Consider the following 21,209-nt stretch of genomic DNA (forward strand, 5'->3'; position numbering starts at 1 on the left):
CAAATAACCTCAGAATGGTAAAATTCTAAAAGGAGTAATTAAAGTTACGTCTAGTCAAGGCATAATAAAAGACATAATAACACCAAAAAATGCGCTAAAATTAAATTTTACCCTTTGTATAAATATCTTAATTACTTATATTACAAAGGATTTATAGAAACTTTACTTTAATATATAGAGTCACATGTTATATCTATGGTATATTTACCAACAAGGACCGGCATAAATTGCATTTCATGTGGCATAACTAAACCGCAATGGAATTCGAACACGTTTTAATTTCCTGAACGTATTGAAAAACTTTAAACAATTCTCTGAAATGGCAGCTTTTTGTTAATATCTGTCAGCGAACTTAAATATACAAATAGAAATAACACCGAACGTTTTACGCTGACTGACTTTTTAATCACAGTATTTTTATCTTTCTCTTATTTTAAATTTGCCTACCTTTAATTCATTGGGAATAATCGGGATAGCTAGTTTTTATTTTGTGCCTATTATTGGTTTTCATTATTAAAAGTTTGATGGTAAAATAATTTGCTTATTATAATATTTTTTTGTTTTATTATATCACTGACCATTGTTTCTGATTATACTTACTGTATTGCTGACATTCTTGCAATTAACTGTGGAAATACTTTATTATGTATGTATTTAATAAAAAGGAAATAAGATTTATCACACACGTCCTACTGTACATATATTAAATGCACTGTAAATATGGTATACATATTATACTAAATCATTTTAACTAATATTATAAGGAGAAAATACTATCAATTTGTAGATGGATAAACTCAAAAAAAATACTTAACCAATGTTAAAAAAATTATCATCTATAGAAAGCTATATTTTCAACGAATTGGCTCTATGCTATAGGCTATGTTTTATTTAAAAAAACACGACCTAAGCTAAGGCGATTCGCTAATAAAAAATATATAAACTTAATAAAGCATATACAGACAAACAAATAAGTATAACAAAAACGTAACATTGTTATTTATCATGATCACGCTGCTTACTGCTGACTGCCTTTATGTACAGAATGTTTACTGCACATAGTTACTGCAACTACTTCTATAGCATTTTATATAGGGTCGTATAAATCCAACACTAGAGGCCAGGCCACTCTGTCGTCGTTTAACAGCACAATTCCTTTATACGAAAAGTGCTTCTTCGTCGATGTCTCGAATAGCGACACTAAAATTGGATCAGTTTGTTCACGTCCATTGGTCGGGAATTGAAGCAATTGTTTCCTACTGTGAAGCAAATATTTAACTTTATATTACACGTTAACGTACGTATTAGACGAAACGTCTTCCAAGCTTCGACCCAATATAGAAACGTTCTTAAATGCAGCTGCATTTATGAACGTGATAAAATATACAGAATTCGAAATAGAGAATAAAATATAAACATACTAGCTTTTATCCACGGCTTTATCGACGTGATCGGAATATTTTCACTGAACAGGATAAAAAGTGCCCTATGTCCTTCCCCGCCTCAATGATTGATAAAGCCATGAAGATGCTAAGAGGTAACAAACAAACAAAACACCAACTTTTATATTAAGGATAATAAAATAATGTTTATTTTATACTAGGCCTATCACGCAGCATTGCCCGCGCGACTTATTCACCTGGAATTATTGTTTACTAGGTATTTTCCGCGGTTTGCAACGTGAATCAGCATATAAAGCATCCTGTGTACTAAGTTAGAATGTAACCTACCCGTGTACTAAATTACATTCAAATCCGATTAGTCGTGTTGTGTGAAAGAGTAAGAAACATCTATCAGTCCATCCATCCATGCAAAATGCAAAGTTTGTAACGATGGATAGATATATATCCATCGTTACAAACTTTCGCATCCATTTCCATCATCCATCGTTACAAAATTTCGCATTATGTTAATAGAATATGATGATGATGACACAGCCTTTAAATGTCCACTGCTGAACAAAGGCCTCTCTCTTGGAGTTTTATATCATGTGTATCATAAGAGGCAACTAAGGGAGGGCGAAGTTCTCCAAAGCCTAACCGCGGTTGCCAATGCGCCAATGTGCCAAGTGTCGCAACTACTGTCAAAATCCCCCAAGAGGGAGGTTCATGTTCAGCAGTGGACAGTTAAAAGCTGATATGATGAAATTTATTCGCTTAAGTTATTCGTTAAAATTACAAAGTTGACTAAATATAATTAAAAAAGAAAAAGAATTTGAATTGTATTTGAGTGTTAATTAATTGTAATTTTTATTTATAATTTTTATAATATTGTTATATATTGTCTATCCTATACAATGCATTTTGTGTTTTGGATAAATAAATAAAAAAAAAATATTCTTTTGCTAGCGACACAGAATATTGCGCACGCCTATTCAAAACCCTACATAAAAATTTTAAGTGGATTTATTTATTCGGTACCCACATTTTTTTTATAAATAGGTGGTGTAGGTACATGCTTAGATTATATAGATAGTGTCTCCATGTTTTACCAAAAACAAGTAAACTTTTGTATCCATGCGTGCGTGAATAAGGTTACCATAAAGTACATTTACTGCTCAGTATATGGGGGAAATTGTACTCGTAAGGTTAAATAAAAAACGAAACAATACAAAATTCTACGAATATATTTAAAAAGAAAAACAAGAAATAAAATGCTTAATAATTCGTAATGATGCATATGTATACTAATCGATTCCAAACTAAAATTTAAATAATCGATTTAGTCTGGAGTACTTAATCTAATCACTTGCAATACTGAAAAAATGACGCGTTCTGTTTTAATTAAAAGAAAAACTGTCAGATTGAGTCGGCCAAATATGAATTTCACTAATTTAATATTGACACGTCTTCGACACTCGTTGTTCTATCTATATAATCTAACACACGCTCACATCATAGCCTACAATGAGGTCAATTCTAAGGTGCTATTTTCAAAGCCTATCTCTTAATTGTATATTGTATTATTAAAATTAATAATTTTGCGAAAATACTATTTTACGAACCATCACCGAACATAGAACTAAACTAAATGTATATTAAGTTTATCTTAAACCTATTAGAAGTTTAGTTCATATTGGTCCTTAAAATAAAATTTCGCTATGATATTACAATGCAATTTCAATTTTAGAGATTGATTTTGAATCAACCCCTGTACACAGAACTACAATACAGATTAAACTAACATAAAGATATTTTGTACTTATTTATGTAGTACATATATGAACAATAGGTACATAAAATATACTGATTTATTTTCCCAATAAAATAATACCACCTCAAACGAACAGCTTCATAAAGACATCCACCACAGTAGCCACTCTGTTTTATCGCATTGCACAAGTACCAACGACATAGCAGCTTTATGTTCAGTCAGCTGTAAATTTGATGATCTTTAAAGTTTACCGTTTATGACCGTTTTCCAATTAGAAACAGTCGCTTTAACAACGCTGTATTTTATATGGCACGTTACGTTCCTAACCTCTTCACTTCGGAAAACGATACGCAACAAAATAATGTTCTATTGTACGTGTATATTTGTATATTTGCAATTAAAAGTATCAGACAAAATGGCTTTGTCGTCGACATTTTCTGAAGTTTGAATCCCACTTCGATCTCTTTGCAATCTTCGACAATTTTCCATAAGATTCGACTTTATTCTTATCAACTTTTAAGCTGTAAATACGTTAGAATGATCCCTATTTTACTTGTTTACCTAACTTATTCCGATAATGGCAACAGCGATTCGGAGATATTATTTCGAAAATAATAAGTTTCTTTGAACTAAGCATAGGCTTGCCCCGCTACTTCGTACACGTTTCAGAAGAAAGAAAACTGGTAAAACAGACTATTTTTAAATTTTGTATCAAGATAAAATATACACCAGTTTTTAAGTTCCAACCTCAAGAAAACAACAGTGTAAATTGCATTCAATGTGGTACTATAGTGTTTGCATGATGGACAGACAAAATTTCTAAAAGTGATTGTTTTGGTTTCTATTGCTCCTAATAAAACTCCTTACATTATTTTTTCTTAAATTTCTCTCACGTACAGATATCGTCCAGAAATAAGAAATCAGAGAGTAAACAGGATTTGTAAAAATTTAAATAGTTTTTCTTTCATCTCGCAAAACCTGAAGAGAAACCATTTTGTAATCTGAATACTGAATTAAGGCTAAGTGAATGTATTCCGTGATAATAGTGTTTATGGTAGTTGGGAAGGCGAGGGCATGTTGGTTTTACTATAATAATACCACCACTATATTGTGTTGAGTTTATTGGCTTGTTATGTCGCACGGTCGGCGCCGGTCGCCACAGTTTCTCTACGATTTTACCGCAGTTTCAACTCCATTGGTATTTTCTTGTAACAATTTTCTGTATGGGTTGTGTCCTGTTGATAAATGGATTTTGCGGAGGATTAATAATGTATTGTATGTTAGGAAAGGAACTCGTGACTTTGCCCGTCGGAGCACAGAATTTCCAACACCTATTTCATAATGGATTAAATGAATATATGTACCTATAGATCACGAACTTCGACGTAGTGTTTGTACTTTATAATATTAATAGAGTTATATTAATAAAAACATCCATTGAATATAATTATTCCACTTTTAAATTTAATTATTTTCTAATTAATTAAATATTATTTTATTTTAAATTTTATTATTATCTATCTATTATATATACACACCTTACGTCTAAGTACTATAAATATTGATAGCAAGACCTTAAAATATTACTTAAAGATAAAAAAATTTTTAGAGGTCACTGCCGTCATAGTATGAATTCATTGCTTGGTCACAATTGATATATTTGTTTTTATATATAACAATAAATATCTATTATTAAGTCCATATTTCTTATATATCTAGTCTACTTACAAAATAAGGATAATTAATCTGTCGAAATTTTATTAAAATTTCCATTCAAATTGAGAATCATAAATATAATGAAGTTCAAATTACAGCTCTGTCGGCAACCGCTTATCCTAAAATAAATTTCAAGTTTAACCTTATTAAATTCCTAGTTAGACCCCCGTCATGGTATTCCGACAAACTTCCTAACTATAAAATTCCTAACTTCCGTTCTAGTGGTGGTTTATCGTAAACTAAGGTTCACTGGAAAATATTTATTTGTATCGAGGATTACTAGTAGGTATACCTATTAAAATATGTGTATAAATTAATAATTTAAAAATTGACATTTCAATATTATTATAATAGTGTGTGAGTAAGTGTAATAATAAATTTAATTTAAATGTGAATGTATGTTATTCAATTAATCGGCTTTTTTTTTTACTAAACGGTGTGATGAACACTTTTGATATACGCTGGCGAAGCATCAGTGATGGATGGTAACTAAAGATGAAAGCAGTTTGCTCAAAACCCCAACACGAATTTTACAAGAACTAACGAAAACGGTTTCCAGGGGGACCGCATGGAGGAATGACCATATTTTATCAATATGATCATTTGCCTAAGTTTACCTCAAATATGATCGATAAATATATCCCTTACAAACCGTAAATGTGCAAATGTAAAAATCAATAAGTATGTTAATAATCGTGATTATCAGTAATTGATGAAATGTTGAACACATGTTGTTAAAAGAAAAAAAAATTCTCTCAGCCAATCTTCAGACACTCATCATATATCTCGTCTACCTGATTAAGCATTCGTAACTGACATTCTAAAAAAAAATATTTCTAATTCTTTACTAAATCCAATATATTTAAATAAATATATCTGATTTACATTATTTCTATAATCAAAACCATTTGGAATAAAAAATTATATTCTTTTCTTTTTGTTAACAGGTGACTGGGGTGGTAGGCAGAGCGGAAATGCTGTCTTCACTTTTCTTTTTGGGCGCCCTGCTGTGTTATGCTCGTGCTGCAAATAGAAGACGGTACACAGGTGTGTATAAAACTACAGGAAATGGAATAAATAACTCATGGTAGACTTAGCAGATTAATCACACTGGTCAACCAAATGTTTTATTGTATATATTATAACCAATACGTTATATATAGTATATATAAAAATGAGAGGATTTACCATAAGTACAGCAATTTACATAGATATTTTCTATTAAACTAGATATTACATTGTACAGAATGGTCGTCCATAATTAATAAACTGTAACGTTATTAGGCGAATCAAAATCTATTACTAAACTTACGATTCTGCGTTCTAATTTCAAATACTCATAACTCTGTCATTTATAAACCTTTTTTTTGTTGGTTCCATCGAAATTTTATCAAAATCGGTTTAGTAGTTTATTTTTCAAATAAAAATAACCTTGGTTGAAGTTGGTTTTTTTGTGGAAAGCGATTTTTATGTTATTGAATCTTTATATTTACCTTAAAATAATTCTAATGAACGCAGTGTAAGACGACCACCCACTAGATGAAATGCATTGCAGGGAGTCAGTGGATGCAAGTGGCTCAGGACCGTTCTTTATGGCAGTCTATGGGGGAAACTTATGTCCAGCAGTGGACGGATAATGGCTGAAATGTTGATGATGATAAATTGTAATGAAACGCGAGTAATGTCACAACGAAATTAAATACAAAATTTGTTTCTAGGAAAATAAATCTAGTTCATACTAGCTAAATGGGATATAGATATGAATTTTATGTTGTTACTATGGGAGGAATATTGAAATAAATTTCCAATAAAATTACTTAACTACGAGTAGTAGCGTCAAAGAATTTAATAATGTTTTTATTAAATTCTTATTAAGAGGATAGTATATTACATTATTAATTTTTCTATGTATTTCTTAACCATTATTAAATAAGTACTGGTATGTATTTAAAAAAAATCTAACAATTCGTGCCTCCGGTCTGTTTATAATTACTTTTTTCCATCCAAAAGAAGAAGAAATCGCTCTTAGCGATAAGACCTTCCATTGTTTTCTCAGTGTAATCTTTTCTTGTAATTGTTTGTATTTATAATAAGTTTACTAATGTAATCTTTTGAAGGAAACAATAAAGAGTATCTATGTATCTATCTACTTAATTAGAGTTGGGCATCATGGACATTACAGAATACACTGTCATTTATAGTAATATTCAGAAAATAGGCAACTCTTCCTGAAGACTAAGTTATACCTTCATGCCTTGTTATATCACTATCATACCCAACAATATCTGTTATATTAGATTTCATAGTTGTTAAAAAAATATAGGTATCTATTTAAATAGTGTATTCATGTATTATCCTAACCTTCTTCTAAAGGTTCTTGAGTGGCGACCCCGTACAGGCAAACGCGGTGTAGAACTACTCCCCACTAGATGGAGTGATGACTTCAAATGCATTGCAGACAGTCAATAGATGCAGGTGGCTCGGGACCGTTCCTTATGGCAGTGTATGGAGAAGGCCTATGTCCAGCAGTGGACAGATGATGGCTGAAATAATAATGATTGTTCTAATCTTAGATTATAGTCCTATCATATGTTACAGACTGGCGTTACGTAGCAGCTTGTACGGCATGTGTTGGCATCGCCATGCTATGCAAGGAGCAGGGCATCACCGTCACTGGAGTGTGTGTTGTATACGAACTCTTCGTGGCGCAAAAGGTATGGTTTTTTATTGAGTGAAAATGAAATAGTGACGTACCTGCACTATCGGTATACACTAGTGGAGCACCAGCTAGAGATGATAGGTGAGGATAGAGCAGGTTAAGTGGGCCATCATAATGAGTTCAGCCATTATTAACCACGATGTTTTCCAGGGGAAATCGCGTGGAGGTCGACCTAATAGGGTATATTACTAGCAATGGGTAGTTTTTTTTTTGATGGGTAAAAATGGTATGGTTACCCCGCCTGCGCTAACGGGATACGCTGGCGGAGCACCAGTGAAGGGTGACAGATGAGAATGAAAACAGGCCAGTTAGCCCATCATGATGAATTCATCAGGAATTAACCATGATAGTTTCCAGAGGTCGACCTGATTAGGTATATTGCTAGCAATGGGATTCCCAGTCTCCATTACTAACAATCCCTTTCCCCCCAGCAATGGGTAGTTAGACCCGGGAAAAGGATTGTTAGTAACAATCTCTTTTCTCCCAAAAAAAAAAGTATGTTTTGATACGACATCAAGTTAAAAAACTTTGTAGTGTATACTAATGGTAGCGGGTACTCAATTTAATAATTTTAGTATTCCGACAAAAAATTTTGACGACACAGCCTTCCTCATTTTTGCGCTGTTTACCCGGCTTATCTCCCTCTAGATGAAACTTGCGGTTTGACATTTATATCAACCAATAGATTCAGCCACGAAAAATAATATGTACATTTAATAAACAATTTTTGTTCACTGCGAGTCCCAATCAGCTCACAACAAAAGGTCAGAAAAGAAATAATCCGTATTCCCTATGCGCTCTCGCGTGGTGCTTACGTATTCTTTTTATTCTTTAAGTATTACATTTTACTCGTGCCGGCTTATATCAGCAGATGGGTCGCCAACTAAGAGCAACTTTTTGTATTATGCTGTAACTTTCATTTCAGTTTTATTTACACACGCTAGAGTCGTATCTCGCGCGACTTCCTCAAATAATAGTAACATTATCCATTCGAGAACGGAGTTCAATACTCGACATTCCTGCGACCCAGTTTCAGAGCTTTGTAAATGGAAATTACTTTTTGTGAGGCTGGCTGGCTCTGCATTGCTTTTAGGTTGACTTTCTTCCTCCTCCCAAGTTTTCTGTGTTTTTGTTAAAAGATAATATAAAAATATAATTTCCGTCCCATTCATACTTTATTGCGTTTCAATGGGTCAGCACAAGTTTTCGCTCATCGTAAAAATAAATATAAGTACGTTCTTAGATAGCAAAACAAAATTATATTCACAATTTTATTAACTTCGGTCCGATGATTTCGGTAATGATTTTAAGAAAAGCTACTGTGTTAGCACCATTGACCTCTTTTATAACAGCTGCTAGTAGCCCTCTATTGATTTACAAAACCGATATGTATCCTTGAGCTTAAGTGTTTTTCAACCTAAATTGTATATCCCCAGCGTCGTAATTCGGGTGGTGGCAGCCGATGGTCGTGGCTAGAAGCTTGGGGCAAAGGCTCTGGCTGGGGGTGCGCTTGCGGTGAGGCAGCGCGAAGAGTAGCTACAGTATGCTGTGCGACGCTGGCCCTGCTTGCAGCCAGATTACATGTAATGGGAGCTCAACTGCCCGTCTTCACTAGATTTGACAACCCAGCTGGAGCTGCACCACCACCAGCTAGGTAAGAAACTAAACACGAGTAATATACACATATCACGAATATTATTGTAAACGCTCTTTATAGAATTTCTCATATGTTACCGTCCTTTAATAGGGATGGGTATGGAAAGAACTCCTCAAGTTGTTGTTCCTGTTGTCTAAGAAATTTCACTGATGTTGTAATTACAATTTAAACCACAACACACCAAAACATTTTAGCAATTAATATACACTGTTGCTACACAATAGAACCTATAAGCGTAATCACAAAATTCTTCCGGAATTGTTATAAATGTTTACTCACTTAATTTGCTTGCTATCATCGAACGAAATGGGGAGATGATCTCTGCTTTTATTACTTAGTAAGTAATCGGGGTTGGAGATAATGGCTGGCTTTGACAAGCAGTTTAGTGTATAAAACGGCACAGCAAAGCCTGGGCACATTAATTTTACGAGCATCGTCGCTCGCCGTTCATTGTTTAAGGGTGGATTTTCTTCCCTCAGTAGGTCCATCCTCGGTGTAAGCGAACGCCTAAATTTACGTAAAACCCGACCCAGAGGTTGAAGGTCGAAGGCTCACTTTCTTTGACGACAGAAATTAATTGGCCTGTACCCAGTTTCCTCGAAGCTATTGACAAATAGTGTCTTATCGATCTGTCCATCGTGGTCTTAAGAAATATATTAGTACAAAATATGGAGATATTTTTATATAAATCTGCTTAATTTAAATCATCATACATAAGTATGTTTATTAAGTGAAAACTAATCTAGAAAGTACTATTCAATTTTTTCATTTGAAATTTACCAATTTTTGTAATTAATTAAATAAATGAGTTAATATTTAATTAGTTTTCTAGCTGTTCATAAATGTGAACAACTTTATATGAGATCACTAAAATCTACAAGTGTGATCAATACTTGCAGAAATATAAATAAAATCCTTTATTTTAGATTAGGTAACATATTTTTTATAAGAAATTATTAGTTTTATAGATCTGAATTATTATTATCTACTTAATAAAAACCCACTCAAGCCGCTTTCAGCCTTTTCTCCTCATAAAGCCATAAATCAACTGTGTAGGGACTAAGAACATCTTTTACTAAACCTTTTTATTATATATTTCAGGCACTTAACTTTTGCCTACCTACCAGCCCTAAATGCCTGGTTACTGGCGTTACCTGAAGCTTTATGCTGTGATTGGACAATGGGTACTGTTGCATTGTTACGGTCATGGAGGGATCCCCGCAATCTAGCGACTTTAGCGCTGGCTACAACGTTGATAGCTGCTGCAATACATGCTTTGAGGACTCGTTCTTCTGCTCTTTCTATGGTATGAATTTAAATATATTTCTCATATTGTTATTTGAGCGTTAAAAATAAATATCCTAAAACTTAATGTTAAATATATGAAAGAAGAAATTTAATAAGCAAACGATTCGTACATATTCTTTGCTTTTTAAATAATAAATAATGTGTAAGATTGCCCGGAAAAATCGTTATTTAGCGACACGATCACCCATTATTGCCTTTTTACTTTCTTCTTGTAAACCTGTTTCTTTTTTGTCTACATTTTCTATGTAGCTATACTTTTTACTTTCTTTTTAAGTAAAAATATAAAATTTTCTTTAATTATAATTGAAACCATACAATTTTTAATATATATACTTGAAAGCATCCTAAAGAAACGGAACTAAATAACTGATATAAATATCACTAAAAACGATAACATTTGTTCATATATTTTTATTGAGAAAAAATTAAAGCTAGTATTAGTTATAACGAGCATCGAGTATCAAATTTCATGTTAAAAAAATTATAATTTGCCATTGTAATTAATTTTTCAGGGCTTAGCATTACTAGTTCTACCATTCCTACCGGCCTCAAACTTGTTCTTCCCTGTTGGATTTGTGGTTGCTGAGCGAGTGCTCTACATGCCTTCAATGGGATGGTGTCTATTGGTGGCCCACGGGTGGCGGTTATTAGCTAAACGCCGCGCGAAACTTGCCGCTGCCGCACTTATATTCCTCTTTTTAGCGTTCAGTGCCAAGACTTATGTGAGGAATTGGGATTGGAAGACTGAGTATTCAATTTTTGCATCAGGACTGAAGGTAAATATAATCATACAATTGACAAATTTTAAGAAATGTTAGCATAACTCTACTTGTTACTGTTTTGTATAAGAATCGTTCATGTAGATACACGCGAGGTTCTATGTGTATGTGGCGACATTGCGGTTTTAAAGAGGAATGTAGCAATGAAATTACATACTATGGAGATATAATAACTTTGTCTCCAGGTATAGTAAAGAGAAAGTACCTTCAAGAAAAGAGCATATTCCTTTTTAAAAGGCCGGCAGCACACCTGCTCCGTAGGTGACCATAGTACCATCAAAGAGTTTGCCACCTGTGTTGTAAAAAAAAAAAAAAAAAGTACTCTAAGTGTCATAGTGCATTTTGTACTGCCCAAAGTGCTGTTCATGTCACATAACCTGATATTATGTATAACCTAACCTATGATATAGGGAGGGAAGGGATAATGTTAGTAATGCGGATTACCGAAATGGTAATATTTATTGCTAACAATGTACTCTCACAGGTCGACCTCCCGGTGGTCTCCCCTGGAAACCGTCGTGCTGAATTCCAAGTGTATTCATTACGATAGGCTATCTGACCTGCCTTTTCATTCTCACCTATTATCCCTCCTAGTGCTCCGTCAGCGTATACCGTTGGCACAGGCAGGGTTACCATTCCATTATCATCCATAAAAAACCTATGATATAACCTATATTCATATAAGTTTTTTTACTTTTCATAAGATGGGCCGTGAGCTTATTTGCATTTCAATTTGCATAAGAATAAGAATAATCTAAATATAAATATTTAAGACGTTATTCAATTCCACAGGTAAATCGCAACAATGCAAAATTGTATAATAACGTAGGACACGCTTTAGAAGCTGAAGGGAAATACGCTGAAGCATTAGAATTCTTCAATACAGCTGTGAGCGTGCAACCTGATGACGTAGGAGCTCATATTAATGTTGGAAGAACATACAATCATCTCGGACGTTACCAAGAGGCCGAAGATGCCTACGTAAAAGCGAAATCATTATTACCAAAAGCAAAGCCTGGAGAATCTTATCAGGCAAGGATAGCGCCCAACCATCTTAATGTTTTCCTAAATCTTGCCAATTTAATATCCAAAAATGCTACACGTTTGGAAGAAGCGGATATGTTATATAGACAAGCGATAAGTATGCGTGCAGATTATACGCAAGCATACATAAATAGAGGAGATATTTTAATAAAATTAAATAGGACAAAAGAAGCTCAGGAAGTATACGAGAGAGCCTTGTTATATGATAGTGGGAATCCCGATATTTATTATAACGTAAGTTCAGTGTTATTTTTGTTACTTATGTATTTTTAATAAGAAACTTTCAAGTGTTTTTGTCGTCTGTGTTATTTATGCTTTTGTATCGATTATTTAAATTATCCGTGTTACGGTCCGATTGAAGCTACAGAAATGTATGAAATCAATCTTAAGGACATGCTCATAGTACCATAAACGATAATAAAAAATAAAATTATATGAATAATAGTTTTAATCTTTAAGAATGTCTTTTATGTAACTTTTGTGAAAAATGAGTAAACTGTCTAAAGCTTTATAAAATATTGACCCGCGGAACCTAAATTCATGAAATTTTCATCAAGTATTTATAAAGAGTTTTATTTCTAGTTGGGAGTTGTTCTCCTAGAACAAGGCAAAGCTTCACAAGCGTTAGCTTACTTGGACAAGGCTTTGGAACTAGAACCGGAGCATGAACAAGCATTATTGAACTCTGCGATACTTCTGCAAGAACTCGGTGCCGCCGACTTGAGGCATATCGCCAGACAGCGTCTGCTGAAACTACTTGATAAAGATGGTAAGTAATCGTAACTAGAATAGTAGATAATTGTCTTATTTTGTATTTTTTTTTTTTCTAATTCTCACGAGAAATAATCTGTCTGCTATTGAGAAACGTAATAAATAACCCCGCAGCTGCATAATGAATGGGGCTTAACGTGCCGCTGAATTATTTACGAAGTATTGTCCGTCGTTAACATCGACTAACTAGTAACTGTTCGCAGCTGAGGCTGCGCAACTAACTCAAGAGTTGCATTTATTTCGAAATGCGATTCAGGATACTGATTGTTGTATTTATGGAAGCTTAATCCATCTTGAATATTGAACAATCATATAAGAATAAGATCTATGTATCGAATACGAAAGATGCAATAATACATTTGATGGTGATTAAAAACGAAATCTTAATTCAAAATTAGTTTCTTCTATTATACGTTTAATAAATTTCTAAATGTATTGTAATGAGTTAAGCCCAATCTTTCAGTTATACTTTTTAAAAACTTACGAATTACTTTATACATCGGTGCATCAAAACGTAGGCATAATACTATACTATAATGTGTTTTGTTGTAATACTAATGGAAAACTTGACATAAAGTCGTACATCCTGACTCATCTATTAATTCTACTGTCAATATGTATGTATCTCAAGTGTGAGTTAAACATCGAATCCAGGGCCGTAGCTAGACCCAAATTTAAGTTAGGGCAGAAGCTATAGTTGACTTCGAAAAAGCGAATCTGTCTAATTTTCTTGGGGCCTTTCATTTTAAGGCATTGGACGTTTTAAAGTAGGTGATTGTCTCTCAATATCCCCACCCCCAGCTACGACTATGATCGAATTACTGTATAGAAGCATAACACATTTTTTTTAAATAACAAAGTATAAAGAGTACTTAATATACTTTAACTACCATATTCACAGTATTACTCATTTCTATAGGCGATAAATATCACATTCCACGTATAATGAACTGCGTACATGTTACTTTATATAAATTTCGACATCCGCACGACGAACGCACACGTACACTCCGATCTGGGCATGGTGTGTATGGATCTGGATGAAACGGTGTGCGCATAGCAATAATCCCGTGCGATAGTTCACCAAAAGCTGAACTTCTGTTCAAAATTGTTCAACCTCGACATTTTCTTAGCCAACACTCGCTGTCTCCAAAGGGCGGCCGAAGAGTCGCTCATGTCTATAGGCGACGAATATTACATTCCATAAAGTCAGCATTTTACCAATTGGAGTTTTTTTATATATATCCCAATTTGGCCAACACTCCGTCTTCTGGAGACAGCGTTTTTCTTATGTCTATAGACGATGGTAATCACTTTCTAAAAGGTGAACTGTCAACTAGTTGCCATTCAGAATTGTATATAAAGTTCCATTATCCTCAGCGACGAACGAGCGTGTACATTTCAACCTCGGCATGGTATGCATGGATGAAGGCGAAGCGGAATGCGCGGAACGATGGTTCCGTGCAGCGGTACACCTAAAGCCGGACTTCCGTTCAGCGTTATTCAACCTTGCGCTTCTCTTGGCCGATACGCGTCGCCCTCTAGAAGCCGCGCCTTTCCTGAAGCAGCTTGTTCGACATCATCCCGACCACGTGAAGGCACTCGTTCTTTTAGGAGACATCTACATTAACTCCGTCAAGGATCTTGATGCTGCTGAGAGTGTAAGTATGCATTATTAAGAAACAAGTTCTGAAAATAGGAAAATCACAAATTATTTATGTTATTTATGAACTAATTTACTAATTTACTATACTAATTTTTTTACTTTTAATTTATTTACTTTACTAATTTTGTTCTGAATTTAATTTTTTTTTTGTTGCAATTAAAAGGTATAGAATAAACAGGAAGTGCGATTGGCATACCACGAAAATATAATATAATGACCAAATACATTAACTTTTATTACTTTCTCCATGTTAAAACTGATAATTTAATTGTTTTGTTCGGTATTGCATTTTTCAACATTATTGCGTTGTCCAATTATTGTTCCGATATTAAGTAGATATTTGGTTATTTTAAAATACTTGTTTCATGGAATCTTCAATATTTCATTAAAAATTCTTGCTCGGCTATCTGTATCGAGCGCATGCTTTTTCAATTATTCCGTGAAATAATACTTTAACAACATTGCGCTAGCAAATTTTTAAACTTTTTTTTTTATTTAAGTCATTAACTGCATAGCCATTGTTTACTATTATTTTTGCTTTTCATATCTATTGACGTTGATTATCGCTTTCCATCAGGCAGGCCGTCAGCATATTTACCATTCTAAAAAAATATAATAGAACAATTTTATCTCCTTTGATAAGTGCTAAAATAAATTAAAGCAATATTAATATTTTAAAAGATTTTGTAAAGGAAAGTCAATAATATAGGTAGTTTCTCTCCAATTCACAGATTATATTTGACATTTGATATTGGAATGGTTTATAACCTTTTATTGCACAAATCATAAGAAAGTAAAGATATTTTGATATTTTGTTATGTACATGATACTGTTCACGTCTATAAGCAACTTTCCATCAGGTGGGTCGTCAACTTATTTGACATTTTAAGTTATAATAAAAAAAGTATTATCAATATTTATAAACATATTTTAATTAAAATTAATATGCACAAGGATAGACCATATCTTATATTATTACATACGTAATATAAAATTTCTACAGAACATACAAGTACAGATGTTCAACGTGTATAAGTATACTGATATGCAATCATCTCGGTTGCAGTGTTACCGCCGGATCTTAGAATTGGAGCCGGACAACGTACAAGCACTCCACAACCTCTGCGTTGTGGCGGTGGAACGCGGGAAGCTGGCCGTCGCTGAGGAGTGCCTCATCCGCGCCTCAGCACTAGCTCCTCACGAGCACTACATCCAGAGGCACTTAGCCGTCGTTAAGGCAAGACGAGCGGCAGCCACCTCCACAGTCCCCCCAACGCCAACCGCCACCACAGAGGTTAAAGCTAGGTGGAACTACATTCCCCAGCAGCCGCCTGACCCACACGAAATCGACCCCTCATAGCAGATTACCGAATGAAGCCTGTAAATACTATTATATCCAATGCTTTATTTTACATATAGAGGCCTTGTATACCTATAATGTAGTTTAAAATCACTTCCATGCTTATATCACTCAATGGGTACAACTAGAGAAACGATTTTCCGATTTTAAAGTCATTTGGCGTAACCCTAGTAGCTTACGATTGATTTTCACACAACTGTTATGGGTGTCTTTCCTACTCTAGAATGTTACATTTATTTATTTTCAATCAAACAAAATTTAATGTGACCACTCCATTACAACGGATTTACAAATTTATAATATATAAGCATTCCATTGTGCAACATGTCTCTATTTTCAATATGGAAACACTGAGACTGATTCTGAAGTACTATTATTTTCTCAAAAAAAAATTATATTCATTACACTAAAATAATTATCCTCTGAACAGATATAAATTTAAATTACATAATTATATCTACTAATTTATTTTTTGATAGTCCTAAACAATATTTTTCGTAAACTAACAATTTTAATTTCAAATTTTAGAGATACGTTTAATGAATGCCGCTTCAGAATCGACCTCAGTCCCAATATCATACACGTTATACCATTTTGCCGCCCACATATTCTTTTGATTTAATGAATAAATTCAAAGGTACGCTATAGGAATACGGAATGACTGAATTAATGCTAGTGGAACCCATATAAATTATTAATGAAAAAAAATCTTCAATTTGTAATCGCATTATTACGTAGTGACTTGCTCAGTGACCCGTATCATAATAGGTGAGCATGTAGGTGATTTTCAAGTACACTTTGTAGGTAGATATAATGTGTCTATAGTAAAATATATCGTTGTTAGATTATCTCGTCGAACACCAATATTATTCGGCCAATTCATACTCGGTTTTAAAGACATCATTTGTTAAATCAGGGTACTCTTCTATTTGTTTCCACTCTGACGTAGATTAATCTTGCTGACACTTTCTATTTGTATCTAAGATACAGACAAAGACTTGGAAATGTCAAGTGTTTGTTTTTTATTAAATATATTGAATTATATTTAGTAAAATAATGCGCTTTCTTTTTAAAATTATTTCGGAATTACTTCGACTTCTACTTATATTATTTATAAAGGTAACTAAAATTTCGATTTATGATATTAGCATTTAGTTCGAAATAATTAATTAAAAAACAAAATTTGACGTTTACCTAGTCTATAGCAATGTTTTAAAGCTTTATAGACAAGGCGTTTTATTGATGTGTATAAAATTAAGCTTATATAGAGCTTACATTAAATACAAAATAATTTCCATTCGTTTTCAGTATAGATCGGCAAGGTTAGGCCGTATTAAAAGTCGACGAATAGTAAGCATCGGTTCTTAATTTGAAATAAACTAAATTTACTCTAATATTGTTAGTCTATTGCAGACGATTTACAATAAAAAGTATATTTTTAACTAACTGTAGTATCCTATGTGCTACGTTAGGATTTCATTCAAATTCGTTGAATAGTTTTTACGTGAAATAATTCCAAACATACATCCATCCATTATTGTAATAATGAATGGGTGGATGTTTGTTATTTATTGATTTGATTTCATAAAGAGAAATTTTGTCCGAAAAAAACTAAAACTATCTGTGACTTCTAACCACGACCGATGTTTAATATTCTTAATTTCGATGGAAATAATTCGGACAGCATTACTGGCCTAACTTCTTCGCATCAGAATAACGCCTCGTGTGGAATCAGCTGTTTTCATGATATTTTTATATTCTGAATTAATCTTAAATTGTATATCTGTGCATTGGATAATTAATTGTGCATACCAATATTATTCTTAGTAGCTAACGTCATGGGCGTACCCAACTTGGCAAAGAGTGATTGGATCTAAAAAACCAACTATGGGCATATGAAGAACAATCTAGTGAAAAATGTGAAAATACATCTGTGTGTATATTTATCTGTCTATTTACCTTATTGTCAACTTATTGCATATTTATTTTTAACTTTGCAACAAATACAAACCGATAGAAATATTCAAGATAGGGAAATCACAGACAATAAAAAAAATATTAAAATCTATTGACACTGAAAAGTAGTAATCGAATTTATCATGAGGTAAATTTTTGTTAAACTACATATTGGATGTTGCTGTCTCTTTCTATCTCATGTACACAAAGATTGCCACTTATCTATGGAGGCTGGGTGCGCTCATGACCAAAGTGATCTCTTAGAGAAGCTTATGATTTGCATATGGCGTTACGTGATATTAGTTAATTACACCATAATTATATTTATGTATGCCATATATGTATAATAGGTATTATTACGTAGAATATGTTGAAACGAGCTTTCGTCATTATTAGCCTGGTATACGGTATATGTACGGATTGTATAAGTCTGTAAATGGATATAGTTCCATATAGGAGACGTATTATTTCCTATCATTGTCTAGTCATGATGCAATTGTTTGGTGAAAAATTTAAATTTTTCCTATTATATTTTGTTGGAATAGGTATTGTGGAATAGAAATTAAAGCCGCGTATTCACAATGTGGGCAAGTGTTGTAGAAGAACAAGACGTTAAATCCAAATAATAGTGTAATACATAAAATAAAAATACAATGCTTCAATATACATAAATAGAACAAGTGATATTTCCTTTAAACATCAATAGAACTTTAATAAGGTCTCTGTGTAAAGAAATTTCAAATCTAAAAACAAGAACTTCTGATGTTTTTTTAATAAAAAAAAAAAAAACAATACTTGTTCCGATTTCGAAAAATAGTCAACTTTTAATTTGACGATTCAAACCGACTATTAATAGAATATTTTTAAAAACTATTAACATTCTATTGAAGCATTTGTAAGTTAACAAAATTATTAAAAAACCTGCCTCTTCAATATAGTCAATTTTTTTTCTCGAAATTTAAATATCGAATCCCATAACGCTAGGCCTTCATTAAATTGTAACGATGTTGTACCCCGTGCTTTGATTAGGCGTTGGGAAGTAGCGTTACCGTAGCCGTGCCCGCATAATCACCTCCTTTAATGAACAAACTACATAATAATTAATTAAAAAGATCATCTTTTGATACACATAGCTTCTAGCAACTAGTGTCTCGAACTGTGGTAGGTAGCGCGCAAACGGTATTTTTTCTGAATTATATCCATGTACTTAGGTACTTATGGTTCCGTAGATTAATATCATCTAGATAGGGCGTCTCTCTATAAATGTAACGGGGAAAAAATTTGTTCTTGTGCCACTTATGTCAAACGCCAAAATAAATACTAAAAATAATTAGTCGGATAGCCAACAATTGGTTAATTGGCCAATTGAAGACATTTTTTGACACCGTATACTATCTAGATGATATTGTCTAAGCTATCTATAGTTCTGTTCACTTTTGTGAAACATTAAGCCATATCTACACTGTTGTCATTATGTCTATGAAATTATTATGTGGTAATAATAGTTAAATTATCATCATCTTTTTCAGTGATTTTTGAGATTATTGAGATAACTCACTGTGCATAATTTAATTGTCTATATTCTGTATACCATATTAATTTAAATCGCTAACAAGAAAATTCACAAAGAGAAGGCGGAGTCCAAAAAATAATTAAAACACCTCATGTAAATACACCTTAATATCCACAAGCATTATTGATTGGTATTTGATTGAATTTTTTTTAAATATTTTTATTTATAAGTACCTACCTATTTGTGTATACCCACTATCAACTCTTAAAGTGCACTACACTATGACAATACCTGAAAATATACTTTAACAACCTGTGATTTTAAACTCTCAAGTCTCATATAAATTTTTTTATAAAATTGCGTTTATTTTTCAAGCATGGTACCTACACTAGTGTGAAAGTCAGTGTAATATCATGGAATACAAAATAAATATCTTGTCATAGCATGGGATCACATTTTGATTTATTCAATTTTGTTTTTGTTCATTTATACGGGCAACAAAATTATTCAATCACAAAATGTTAAAATATGAAATAAAATATTTAGAACCGCATTACAGATCAAAAGCGGTTTTTTTTTTGATCCCATATTATTTTAAAATTATAGTTCATTATAATTAAAAAAATTTAAGCTTTCTCTTTTTCATGACGGAATATACATCTATCCACACCTACCCACTAAACATTATTTTTTAATTTCTGATAGAATCGTTTATGCACACAATATACTTGTTTTTTCTTTTTTTTATTTTATTAAGAATTCATAATGTAAAATGATAATATGTTAAAATTATAATTCGTACCTACCTATAACTACGATGTGATGGTAAAGCTCCCAATTTGGAATTAAGTGTGTCCAGCCATAAAGCACGATGTCTCATTAAAAACTGATTAAATAATGATTATTTTCATAAAGGCTAATGTTATATTGTAAAAAGTAAATGAAAGTGATCGACCGTTATTAGATTTAGATGTGAAAAATGTAATGTTGTTAATGTTTTAAGATAAAAAAAAAGTAACTTTTGTAAAAACTGAATTTTTTACAATGTCTTGAAACATTTCCGGTGGTAAACTCTTGATGGAGTTGATGATTCGTAAGGACCCCGAATATTATAAACTATTTGTCGTCAAAACGTTTATTTTTATAAAATAAAATGATGTTTCAAATGATTCTACTATTTATTTCATTGTCTTGGAACCCCAAAATACTGATACATACATGTTCCAATAAAAGTATTTTTTATACTATAATAGTATCCTTAATAGAACGTACTTAGTACTTAAGTACGTTATACTAAATCTATGACATTATCTAACTAGAGATTTCAGATGAGGATGGAGTCTGTTCTCCTAAGCTAAAATAAAGTTAACCTACAGTTACCTACGTAGACAGGTACGTACAAGTAGGTGACCTACGTAATCCTATTACAAGGTCAAACAAAAATAAATACCTAAGTCACAAAACGAGATAATCCAATTTAGGAGTAATAAGTATAAACTTGTCTATAAGTTAGAGACAGAGATATGTAGCTAAGTCAGTTACTTAAGTTTGGTACCTAGATATCATA

The 21,209-nt window shown here is 32.7% G+C and overlaps 1 protein-coding gene across 1 annotated transcript in view; it reads left to right on the forward strand.

Annotated features, from left to right (window-relative positions):
* LOC113519356 (protein O-mannosyl-transferase Tmtc3) overlaps window positions 1-20,812 on the forward strand; it is a 197,031-nt gene extending 176,219 nt beyond the window's left edge. Inside the window, exons 4-12 of the mRNA XM_052902800.1 lie at window positions 5,817-5,916; window positions 7,468-7,583; window positions 9,025-9,242; window positions 10,347-10,551; window positions 11,066-11,329; window positions 12,125-12,610; window positions 12,959-13,145; window positions 14,528-14,808; window positions 15,880-20,812. Coding sequence (XP_052758760.1) covers window positions 5,817-5,916; window positions 7,468-7,583; window positions 9,025-9,242; window positions 10,347-10,551; window positions 11,066-11,329; window positions 12,125-12,610; window positions 12,959-13,145; window positions 14,528-14,808; window positions 15,880-16,173 — 2,151 coding nt within the window. The 3' untranslated portion in view covers window positions 16,174-20,812. The remainder of the gene's footprint in view (window positions 1-5,816; window positions 5,917-7,467; window positions 7,584-9,024; window positions 9,243-10,346; window positions 10,552-11,065; window positions 11,330-12,124; window positions 12,611-12,958; window positions 13,146-14,527; window positions 14,809-15,879) is intronic.
* Window positions 20,813-21,209: the final 397 nt, after the last annotated feature.

This window comes from Galleria mellonella, unplaced genomic scaffold (assembly GCF_026898425.1).
Source record: "Galleria mellonella isolate WM207_F2 unplaced genomic scaffold, CSIRO_AGI_GalMel_v1 utg96, whole genome shotgun sequence".
Lineage (NCBI taxonomy): Eukaryota > Metazoa > Arthropoda > Insecta > Lepidoptera > Pyralidae > Galleria > Galleria mellonella.